Consider the following 12,707-nt stretch of genomic DNA (forward strand, 5'->3'; position numbering starts at 1 on the left):
AAGGAGAACAATGTGGCTGAGGCCAAGCGTGAGGCTTCCAGGCATGCAGGGACCTGCAAGTGTAGCATGTTGTGAGCATAGGAAGAGTTTCAATGACGTCCCTAAGAGCAGCAAGAGATCTTTCAAGAGTGTGAGCAGGGAAATTGCTCATGTTGCTCAGGCTGGCCCTTGTAGAACTCTGGCTTCTAGAATAAATTGAAGGGAGGTAAGAGTACTTGTGGAGATCCAGTAGGAGGGTTGCTGCTGTCCAGATGAAAGAGATGGCACCAGTTCTTCACATTGCTGTGGAGGGAGAACATGGCACAAGGATTTGAGAGTGCTTAGGAGGTAAAATCGACAGAAATGGATGAACCATTGGATCAGGGTGGGGGGGTGGCAGTAATACAGTGAAAGAAAGAACGACATCAGGATGCCCTGTAACAGACTGCATCCAAGAGCAACAATCAGGAGAGATAGTGGGGCCTCCACTCATGGAGGAAACACCGAGGGGGACACCAAAGGCAACATTCCAGATAGAGAAGTCTTTGCCTCAAATTCTAACTGATTAACATTTATTGGACGTTTGTATTCCACAGAACATTCTTAGGGAAACATTCAAGAGATGTTTTCCATGTTTATTCCACTTTTATTCTCGTACAAAGAAACAAAACTTTTAAGTTCCTGAGATATTAGAAAGTTCTCCTTCACATCTCAAATGTTTATTTTAAGAATTACAGTAATAAATGTCTACTACATGCTAGGCACTATTATAGATACTTTGATAGAGATTGTGGCTTATCCTCACAGTAGTCCAGTAAGTGGGTACTTTTATGCTTGTTAACAGACAGGAGAACTGGGACTCAGATAGGGAACAATACTCAAGATCATGCCGCCAGGCAGTGATGGAGCCCAGCTTCGTGCTCAGCTCTGTCTAACCGGGTGTGTCTGCAGCCCACCTGGTTTCAAAGCTTGGTCCCTCCTCAGCAATGTGACCTTGGGCGTGGGATTTATCCTCTAACTGGCTTCGTTTCCTCATGTGTAAAATGGAGGGAATAATTACACCTACTCATAAAGTTGTTATAAGATTAAATGAGATAATCCACACACCTGGCAAATATTGAGTACTCAAGAAATGCTTCTTCTTATCCCCCGACACTCCTTCTGGAGAGAGCTTAGCTCCCATGTGGGCATTCAGATTCTTCCTCCGACCTTTCAGGATGTTGCTTCTCATCCTTATTGCAGCCTCCATCTCTTGGAAGTGCCATCTCCATTCCTCGTGACCTGTCAGTTATGAGTGTGCACAGCTCTTGACAGGACTTTCATCTTTTTTATCCTTTTAAAGACTTTGCATCCTCTCTAATAAGTAAAGGGTAAACAGATGTTTGTGTTTGTAACACACATCACTGCTGATCACATCAAGACATAACAGATTCTGTACAGTTCTCAGAAACAATGAACCTCGATTTCAAAATTTTTTGGTTTAAAGATAAACCACAACTCCAGACACTGCTCTGTTGTTCTTGGGAGATTCACTGGAATCAGAACTGCTGAAGCCAGCTCTCTTCTGTCTGCAGACTTCTGTGGGATGCCAATAATAAGCAAAGATCATCTCTTGCTCACTCACAGGAGAATGTCTTATGGGTGCCCAGGCTACATGATGGAATGTACAATCTTGCTCGGTAGTCTTGGTAACTGTTCAGTCTAGCATAGTGCTTAGGAATGAAGACTCTGGAGCCAGATAGCCAGGGTTTAAACCCAGACTCCACCACTGACTAGCCAGGTAATGTTGAGCAAGTTATCTACCTTCTAAGTGCCTTACTTTCCCCATCTGTAAAATGGGTTAATCAGTGTAAATGAGTTTATATATATATATATGTATATATATAAAGAGCCAGAACAAAGCCTGGCACATAGTGAACACTTACATAAATGTTCACTCTCGTTATTTGCACTGATCCTGATAGAAGAGAAGCACGTCAGTTAGCTATAGAGAAGTTCACAGATAGAGAGCATTCAATTCTTTAGGCTGAGATATAATTAATGGTTCTTTCCTCCAGACATGTACTCTTCCTCTTCTTTCTGTCTGCAGCCTACTTCATTAATGCGTTTTGATACCTCTCACAAAGGATAAAACGATGTCAATATTTTAGTCCACTTATTTTACTCCAAGCTCTGTTAAGAAATATAATGAAGAAAATGTTAATTCCATTAACTAACAGGAGTGTTGGGTATTATCACTGTAGCTTAAAAAATTGTTTTCCTCATTCTCTATTATTACAGAGAATAAGGACTTTGCGGTATTCTCGAACTTAACAATTCTTATTTTTAAAAAATAATTACTAATGAAGGAAACAAGAAAAATTCTTCTTGAATAGTTGTTGCCTTTCAGATTGTTGAATTACTAAACTTCTACGTACCTTGGTTTCCAGAACTTTAAAACGAGGATAGCAATACTGCCTGCATTATAAAGCTGCTAGGAATTTTAAATTAGCTAATACATACGAAGGGCCTAGAACAATCCTCAGCTATAAATATGATTTATTATTATTTCAACATAAACACAATTTTATACATTACTTTTTGCTCTCAAAAATATTTTGCAGTAAATGAAAAGCTATGGTTTCCAAAACAGCCTTCTTAATTGTGAATAACATAGATTGGCCCCACATGTTGAAAGCAGGGCTTCCGTCCCCTGGCCTCTCAGTTTTGCTACAAAAGCCACAAGGATTCTATATCTGAATCTGAGAAGAGTAGTGGTTAAGATCCCGTTTGCTGGTTGGAGAGATGCAAAGAAGCAGGAGAGATTTCATGTCTTAGCAGCAATGGGTCTGAGCTGACTTTCATCATCCTGGCACCTCCTTGAGCACTTCCTGGGCAAATGAGTCATGCTTCCTAGAACTGTCTGTCAGAGGAAGTTTGCTTCTAGGATGCCTGGCATTTTGCTTAGAATTCAGAGATAAGCTATTTCAATTCTGAGGGCAACTGCTTTTCCAAAACAGGCATAAAAAGTGATAGCAGTATACCAAACAATTCAATTTATGTCTCCATGCCAGATGCGAGTCTGGCATTGTACTGAGCATGATCTGGATTCCAAAGGAGTCTAGAATGAAATGCATCCATTGGTTAATTAGGCCACATACTTTTTAGTGTCATTAAGCGTTACAAGATGCATTCTCTAAGAAATTTAAGACTCCAAAGTTGCCCGAGTAAAATGTGTTTTTTTCTAATTATAGAAAATTAAAAGGAGAGATGTTTATCTCAATGTGATCCAAATCCCTTTCCTCAAAAGGAAATGCTGATCTTTTCTGACCATCCCTCATAAAGAAGAATTTTCAAGCGATTGCGTTAATTTGCCACAGTTAATGAAGCAAACACACCAGCCTTCAAAGGAGAGCCTTTGCCCTCAGATCCAAAAGAAAGTGTGTTTCCCTTCTCATTGTTCTCTCAAACATGAAGGACAGAATCAGGATGAATAATAATCAGGCCTACCAATAATTTCCACTCTACCCTGAAGCCAGTTAAAATTCCATTCAATGCTCAAAACTTGAAATTGCTCTTTCCACACTTCCTTTCCTGGTGGTCCTCGCCTGGCTCTGCCCCTCAGACAGGCCACGTGTAGTGAGTGCATGGAAAATCTCTTCCGCCACCTAACAGACACACACAGGAATAAGAATACAAAGGTCAGGGCCGAGTGGTTAAATTCGCACGCTCTGCTTCGGCGGCCCAGGGTTTCACTGGATCAGATCCTGGGTGCAGGCCTAGCACTGCTCATTAAGCCGTGCTGAGGTGGCATCCTGCATGGCAGAGCCAGAAGGACCCACAACTAGAATATACAACCGTGTACTGGGGGGAGCTTTGGAGAGAAGAAGAAGAGAAAAAAAAAAAAGAAAGATTGGCAACAGATGTTAGCTCAGGTGCCAATCTTAAAAAAAGAATACAAATGTCAGAATGCTAAATTTTGAAATTAGAAATCATTGTGCATTTTGATCAATTATATTGATTGTCTACTTTTGAAAATAGGAAAGATTTCCAATTGCAACATTTCAGAATTTTTTAAAAAATGCCATCTTTACCCTTCAGTTCTTACATTTACTATTTATTTAATGGGTTTTCTTCTCTCACTCTCTCTGAATTGCAGAAACATCTCCGTGGCAGGCTCTAGGTCCTTCCAGCTCAAGGTGCTATGATTTCCTGGTGTTCTCTGAACCACATTCTGAGTCCATCTGTAGCGCAGGCTGAGGCTTTTAGGAGGCAGGATGATATTTTAGAAAAATGTTCAGTGTTTCACTGTGGTTCGTGGAACTAAATGTTCATGTATACCACGGAGAGTACGCTTGGCTTTCAAAGCATTTCACTTAGCACCAGGGAGGGAATGAGGCACTGATTGCTCCATCAGCGACTGTCAACACTTATGTTTGCTAGAAGTCTTTAGTCCCCGAACATCTGAAGGAATTCTGTTTTAATAAAGAATTGGTCTAATTAATAATAAAAACCTAGCTATGCTAAGAAAGGAAGCATTAGGGACAAAATGTGGTTTTAAATTAGTGCTGAAGGAGATTGCCTTACATAATGACATTTTAATGGGCTCATTTTCATGTATAATGTTGAGGTATGTATAAAAGACTATGCAGATAGACAGTGTAATATTTTCAGCAGACCAGCTGATATCTGAGAAGCTGAAGGGGTATGGAATTCTGAGACTGAGAAAACATTACAGATGCGTATCTACAGTGCTGTCCATAGGTCCCCAAAGATAATACTTTAAACATAAACTTATCTGATCACACAGGAATACATAGTCATGGTGGAAATTCGTAAAATATAGAAAAACCTAGATAAAATAAAAATAACCTAAATTACCTCACTACTACTAATATTTGGTGGTATTTATTTCCTGTACTCTCTCCTATATATTTATATTAATAGTCAAAGGGGATGATTCTGTACATATTATCCTATGACTTTTTCCTATGTAACAATAGCTTGTGAATGTTTCTCCATATTATTTATTATACCACAGCATTTACAATATTGCATATTCCAGCATCACAATACAGCCACCAAGTCTCATTGTGGAACAATTAGAATCTTTTCAAATTTTCACTATTATAAACAATGCTGAGATAAACATCTTTGTAGTTAAATCTTTGCACACATCCATTACTAGACAATGATTTAAAACAACCCCAAAAAATGAACAAACCCAAATCAGACTTTGTGGCCTCTAAAATGAGTAATGTGTAGAAAGCAGAAAAAATCTCATTGTAGAGCAGACAGCAACCAGCTACAATGGGAGGGAGACTATATGGTCTGTGTTTGAGACAGACCTCTAACTCAGAATGGCACAAAGTAACTCAGAGCGTGGTCTTTCGATGGGTTTCTTGCTCTTATGCAAAGCCCAGCATTATGAGTAATTGTTTAATTTTAGATAGGGATGTCATATTTCCTGCCCCACCTTGTGAGCATGTGGCAGTGTGGCTTTGCCTGTGCCGGGGGGAAGATGTGTGCCTATATATCAGAGTGCTCTGTGCGTGGCTGTGTGTCTAATGGAGGAGACATCGCCTCCCGGGGCCATCATGGAGCCATCTAGAGTCTACCACTCTCTGCTTATTAGCATTCCTCTTCAACATCTGCCTAATTTACCCTCCACAACTGGATGACGTTTTTACCCCCCTAGGCTTTTCTTATCCACAGTGGGAGCATTTTACCCTACTCTATGAATCTCATTTGGCAATTTCTACCCTTGTGGCAGGAGTATTTCAAAGCCCGTCAAATTGAAAGTAAACTCTGAAAGTTCTAAGCTTATTCAGGAGATTTGTGTGTAAACTTGGGCAACAACATTCTTAATAACTACTCTAATAAGGCAGTTTCCATAGATCTTGTAACAATTGTTTCTTGGGGTGGGGAAAATCTGAAGAGGTGCTCCAAGATTCACCAATTCCCACCCCTTTGTAGCTTCAGTGGCTAAGCAACTAGAGCTGCAGCCTGGCTGGACAGAAAGGGGAGAGGAGGCTGGAACGGGAAAAAAAACACACAGAGAGCCACTTTTCTTACCAGTTGTCTCTTCCTATCCACCTCACCAGAGCAGCCTTGACAGATTTCCTAAGCTGTCTTCACCACCATCCTGTTTTATCATCCACCATCTCCCTCAACTCCAACACACGTACTACGCTTACATTCTCCCCAGCAGCGTGATTTGCCCTGGGCTATGGACCCCACCCGTGGCCTCAGTCTCCACACAGAACCAGGTCGTCATAGCAACACGCTGCAAGTAATGGCTGTCTATCTCCTCCCAAGTGATTCATTGACTTGCTGCTTCCCTGTCTGCCCGGCCAGGGATGATTTCTGTGAAATGTTTTATATGAGTCAAGCCAAGTTCTCTCTACCCATCATATTTTTTCTCTCAAAGCTATTTCTGGAGTGGTTTCTTTGGAAAAATGTTAGTTCCCTTTGCCTCTGACCAAGAGTTAGAATAACATTTTGAGCACATTCTCCATGCCAGGCCTCACACTCAACCTGTTATGTGATTTGTCTCGTTTGCTGTTTACAACAACATTAGGAGATAAGAACTGTTACGATGCCAGATTTATAAAGACCTTTCAGCTTAGAGAGGTTAAGTAATTTTCACAAGATTATATTCTAAGCAAATTTTAGAGCTGGATTGGACTATGAACCTAGAGCCTGACACAAACCACATTGAATATTCTCTGTATGTTCCTATAATAAAATTACTTTCCTGTTTCTAAGTGAAATATAATCTTCTGTTAGTTACATTGACTTCAAAAAGCCATGCTATGAACTCATTGAGCCTAGTTCTCAGAAATTTAGCTATCTTCTTTACATTGACCAGAATTTTTGTTCTCCGCAAATATTAGGGGATTCTCTGCTACATCTAGAATTCTCCCTCACAGCAGATGAATTATTTCAATCACAAATTAAACTCTAAAGGATAAAATTTTTTTCGAGATTTGTCATAGGAAATGGACCAAATTTTTTTCCAGAAATTTCTCCATATTTGAATGATATCATCCCAAAGAAATTTTGATTTAATTTCTCTATATGGACTATGTTTAACTAATTCTTAAAATTAATCCTCCACTATAAAAAAGAATTTTCTTGCAGAAAAACTTCAAGTAAATAAGAAAAACAATACTGGAAAAAGTATGAATTATATGCCAATCTAAAATAGAAAGGGCTGCGTCTTATTTGTTACTCACTGTGATTCTAAAATGGGTTTAGAAAAGAACCCATACAGCCTGTGCTCAGATATATGAGACAGTTAATTATAATTTCATTAATTACAATCACTAATTTCAAAGTCATAAAACAATTTAGCAAGAAAGAGGCACTTGAAAAGCACACTTCTGTTTTGAAAGTTCTTGCCGTTCATAAAGTTGACTCCCACTGAGGGGACAGATTGAGGTACACATTAGCTAACTCTGGGTTCCTCCAGACTTGAGTTGCAATGATTCCTAAAGTATCTACAAAACCCTAATCATACAAAAATTGGACTATCTCTGTCAGGGATGTATCTTTGGCTTTATATCTTCCACCTTGTATGTATGGGTCCTTAATATTTAGAAGGAGTCCATGGATAGTTACTTATTGCAACTGGAGTCTGAAGTCACTCATAGGCTATGCATGTGGCAAGTTATCAAACACACGCAAAGGAAGTAGATAGAAATTGGTAAATGTGGCTTGGGCAAGAGGTTTCCTTCCTCTTTGAGTGTCCTAAGAGTGGTTGAGATATTTCGGGTTAGGGTAGGGGTAGGAGGACCTAAACTACAAGAATCCTAAATGAATAGTCTTCTGAAGAGAATAACTGCAAAGATTCTATACAGGAGATTTTGTATATACACATATTCACATTTGAAGATACATTTAACAGCTAACTTGAAAATGTAAGCAGCATTTCAGGTATTTAAAAAAAACAACCACCACCTCTAAACACAGTTATACAAATTAGATCTGCATATTCAAAGTGAAAATCTCAATCTTCCTCTTCTTAATTTCTAGCAGTTTCCTTTATATGGACTTAATTCCAACCTCAGATATTGTTCAGACTGAGTAGAGCTTTAGGCTTTCTAAAAGAAGGGAAATCATACCCTTAGCAGGACCAAGCCGGCATGCTTGCCAGCAGTGGCAATGAGTCACAGCTGGAATGTCCTGTGGTTAACATTCTGCTCTGAAAACAGAATCAAGAGCAGCAGGCACCAACTGGTTGCCATGGTAACTAGTATTTGTGTACTTTGAAAAATGACTATTTCTTTTTGTGTGGTAAGTTTACGCGGGAATGAATTGTAGAGGTGACGTTAGCCATCTGTGTGACTATCAACAAAAAACCCTGATTTAATTAAGTGTAAACTTTAGAAGGATATAAAACTGAGGGAATGGGGTTTTTTTTTGTATAGAGGTATTGTTATACACTAATTAATTCGTTAATTTATTTGACGTTCTATGTAAGCATTTTCATCAATGTCTATTTCATGTTCATTTCAATGCATCCTTCTTGCCTCTCCAAAGACAAAATGAAACTAATTGTCATTCATCAGCGTCACCCCCCCCAAACCCACTCCCTTTGCCCTTGCCCCCCTCCCATTCACAATGTGTTATTTAAGAAGGACTGGGATTCAGGGGCTCCCCTTCAGTGAAGTAATCCCATCCGGAAGGAAGGAAAAAAAAATCCCCTCCAAGTCATGTGAAAATGTCAGGTTTTTTAACCTTGCTGAGCTGGGAGGCAAAAATCCCATCCTGCTTATGACCTTGTGTAGAATCTAAAATATGGTTCCTCAAAGGGTCGCTGCTGAGTATTTCAGAAGATCCATAAAGCTTAGAGTTGTTACAGTTCTAGAGAAATCCTGCCTTACATCTTGTTGGATAAAGGTGAAATAAAGTTTTGGTTACTGAACTACAATCCAAAGTTAAGAATGAGCCTTTTGGGGTGGAAAACAGTAGAGTGTTTTCTTGCTTATTATGCCTCTGCTTGGGAACAGTATGTTTATTTTTGTATTAATTAGTTTTGAATTGGAATTCATACACTAGATTTAATAAAAACTCTGAAGCTGAAATAAATACTCTACAGTAAAGCAGTAACTTTGGAGTAAACAGATTGCAACATGGACCTCTGCCCCCACCTCCACCTCCTGCTAGCTGGTGGGACCTGGGATCTGAGGTGAAGGGCTTTTGCTGTTTTCTCTCTTCTTTTTATGTTGCTTCATTCTTTCTTTCATCCTCACTCCCTCATTATGGCTTCTGTCGAATATCTAGAATACTAGAAACTTGATCTAAAGATACACATTTGAAGCAGCAGTATTCAAAAAATAAAAAGGAAGTTGGAGCGATAAGCCTGAAAAAGAAACCTCATCAGTGTCTTTACTCATTTGCTTAAAATGCTCAGGTTTAGTATTTAAAGGTGAGTGATATAATGGACTTCTGAGTTCCTCTTTTTAAATCTCAGCTGACCTCCCCCCAGACCTCACAAGCATGTATGTCTGACGAGCAGCCAGTTTGGAGAACTCAATGAGACAGGCCAACATTTAGAAATCTGTGATTTATTGTGATCCTGAACAAGGCCCTGCCTGGTGCTCCTCTGCAGAGTGGCCACAAACGATCCAGACCCTTTGCTGCCTAAAAGAAACTCGCGGAAACTGAGGACTGCGAGACCCTGAGATGGATCTAACTATGCAGGGCTCAAGGCAGAGGGCAGATTAAGTCCCATTGAAATAAATGCTGTCGTGGGGCAATCATTGTGTTCCTTCACTGACGATGTATTGGGAATCTGCCCTTGACAGAGCCCCGCACCAGGCAGTGAGGGGAATGGGAGAGCTGATCTGGGCTCCAAGGAAACTCATCATCTGTAGGGGAGATAAGACACACATGCTGCTAACAAGAATGCAAGGGGATGTGACCATTTCCACAAAGAAGCCCAGATGAAAAGCTGAGGGATTTCAAAGGAAAACTAATTTATGACTGGCTATGGGAATCAGGGAAGCTCCGTAGAGGTGCTTTGTGGAATTTGTTCATAAAGTTTTCCATGTTCGAATCAGTATGTTTCCAAAAGTATTTTATATCATAACATTTCAGTAAATAAAAGTAATTGGGTCCACTTGGAATTTATTGGATCCAGATTGTGTGTTTACATGTAGACACTTGCAAACACATACACTCTCATGGACTCCCCAAGAGAACAATCGAGGAAGTCTGTGCGTCTATGATCAGACATTTTCCATTTTATCCTCGTGGGCAGCTCATCCCAAGGGTAACTAGAACAAAGGGTTTAATCTGGACATTAGGAGATTAAGAGAAAATAAAATAGTGGCCTGAGTCATGAGGAAGCCAATCTTTTTGGACTATCATTGTCTTTCCTGGTTGAAGACATATGGCAGAGAGATTGATTGTTTGATTTTGAAGATGTGTCTCTGATGGAATTACTAAATGAGGGAGGTAAAGAGTGTACAACAGGGTGTATAAATACCTCAATGGGAAAATGGGCAAAGACCTCCACAGGAAAGTTCCAAGAGAAGAAATCTAAATGTCCTGTAAAGGTGAAAGAACCTGCAACCTCAAAGTAATGCAAATTAAGACAATTACAAAAGAAGCCCCTAGTTTTTCACCGTTATCGTCAGCTTTAAAAATAATCACAGTCATAATTGCCAAAGTTCCACTGCGAGAAACATTTCTGTAAACTGCTGGAAGGAGGATAAATTGCTGTAAAATTTCTGGTAAGAAATTTAATAATATATGTCAAGAGCCATAAAGGTTATACCCTTTGATTTGTTCCTCTTGTTGAAAAATCTTTCCTGAGGGAAATTTCAAATATCAAACAAATATTTATATTGGCAATAAAATTGGAAATGTCTTAAAGGAACAACAACAGAATTGTAATGTAAATGTAGCATTTTATGCCACCAATAAAAATGTTTACATAGACTATTTAGTGACATACTTAGTGAAAAACAAGGAACACAATTAAATGTGTGGCCAAAATTTATACACACGCATAGGCACCTGCACACGTATGTATATGTACATATCCAAACAAATGAAAAAAATGCTAAGGAGAGAAACTTCTGCTATTAACAAAATATTAACAGTGGTTATCTTGAGTGAGTTTAATTTTTGTATTTTCCTTCTTCATGGCTTTCTAAAATGTCTAATTTTTTATAGTTGGTAAGTATTCATTTAGAAATTGGTATCTTGTGATTATAATGCTGCTATTCATCGAGCATCTTTTATGTGTCATTGATATGTGAACGTGTCTCGTTCTCCCACCATTTCCTTATTCTGTGCCGGAATTATACTTCAGAGGGGACTTGCTAGGCTGACATAAAACCAAACAATTAATATTTGGATTTCCACACTTTTTGGGCTTAGGAATTATCCCTAAAACTCTCTGTATATAATTATCTATTTTTAATTATTATGTTAAGCCTCTTGTCCTCAACCCACCTCAGCTGATTTACCCTTAACTTTGGAACCAAGGAACAGCTTTCACTACGTGAGTGGACTTTGCTTTTTCCATCTGAGAAGGCACATGAGACTTTTTTACTTGGGGAAGTTTCTCTCTGATTTCAGCTCTACGATGGCCCGCAGTGGATGGGGCGCTACTGTGGAGCAGATATTCCGCTTCCAGGGAGTACCACGGGCTCCAAGCTCCAAGTGCTGTTCCATACCGATGGGGTGGGCCACCGTGAGAAAGGATTTCAGATGCAGTGGTTCATTCACGGTAAGCCCTGCACCCATCTCAGCTGTATTTGGCAGTTGCTGTTTGACCAAGAATTGTTCCCTTTCCAATTCTATGTTGGAAACAATAACATTGACAAATAACGGAACCCTGGTGGTAATCTGGTGCTAGGCCTTAGAAAGTTTACTCAGACATCAGTGGCTCTTGGAAAGTTAAATCATTCTCTTAGGGTTAAGGGAGGAAGTGAAGTCAAAGTGGACAGGCTTTGATAACCACTTAAGCAGGTACAGTGATAAACTGCCTCAGAGAAAGGAGGGAGCGGAATGAAGTTTCCAGGGGTGAAGACCTGTACCTAGGTGTTGCAGGCAAATTGCAAAGTGGGATGGGAGTGGAATAGAATGAGATTTAAGGCTCACTTGCCATTCAGCTGAGGAGGAATGACAGGGATAGAAGGGAAAGAATGAGAGTCAGTCAGAGCAAGAAGGGGGAAGGGCAAGGATTGGGCTGAGAGGGGAGCAGGAGCAGAAAACTTAAGCTAGCGATGCCCTCGGCCAGGGTCATGCCGTGTGTTGTACTTGCCAAACAGGGGAGGGGCTCATCAGAGCCCACCTATGGATTGCTGGTTGAGGAAGCAGGTAGGGATAGTCATTCCTCTGAAGATGAAAATTCATTTTTAACAAGAGTTCTGAAACTTCTAAACTGACCTCATGTGGTCCAGTCTAAAGGGAGAGGGCCACACAGCAGTGGTTCTCAAAATGTGGTCGCCAAAAGCAACATCAGAGTCACCTGGAATTTGTAAGCAGTGCAAATTCTCGGGCCCCATCCAAGACCTACGGAATCACCAACTCTGAAGGGAGCTCGACAATCTGTGCTTTAACCGGTCTCCCTGGGGATAAAGTTTGAAAACCACTCTCCTAGAGTGATCCAGACCTGAAAAAAATAGTCCTTGTGAATATTTTAGTAGTTGTTCTCAACGAAAGTCTTAGGGCTCACTGGTATGTTTCAATCAATTTGAAAGAGAAGCAGAGTTGCAGTATTATACCAG

The 12,707-nt window shown here is 39.9% G+C and overlaps 1 protein-coding gene across 1 annotated transcript in view; it reads left to right on the plus strand.

Annotated features, from left to right (window-relative positions):
- Positions 1–12,707, plus strand: part of CUBN (cubilin) — a 256,083-nt gene that overhangs the window by 80,475 nt on the left and 162,901 nt on the right. Inside the window, exon 28 of the mRNA XM_046679623.1 lies at positions 11,554–11,704. Coding sequence (XP_046535579.1) covers positions 11,554–11,704 — 151 coding nt within the window. The remainder of the gene's footprint in view (positions 1–11,553; positions 11,705–12,707) is intronic.

Source organism: Equus quagga, chromosome 12 (genome assembly GCF_021613505.1).
Source record: "Equus quagga isolate Etosha38 chromosome 12, UCLA_HA_Equagga_1.0, whole genome shotgun sequence".
Taxonomy (NCBI): domain Eukaryota; kingdom Metazoa; phylum Chordata; class Mammalia; order Perissodactyla; family Equidae; genus Equus; species Equus quagga.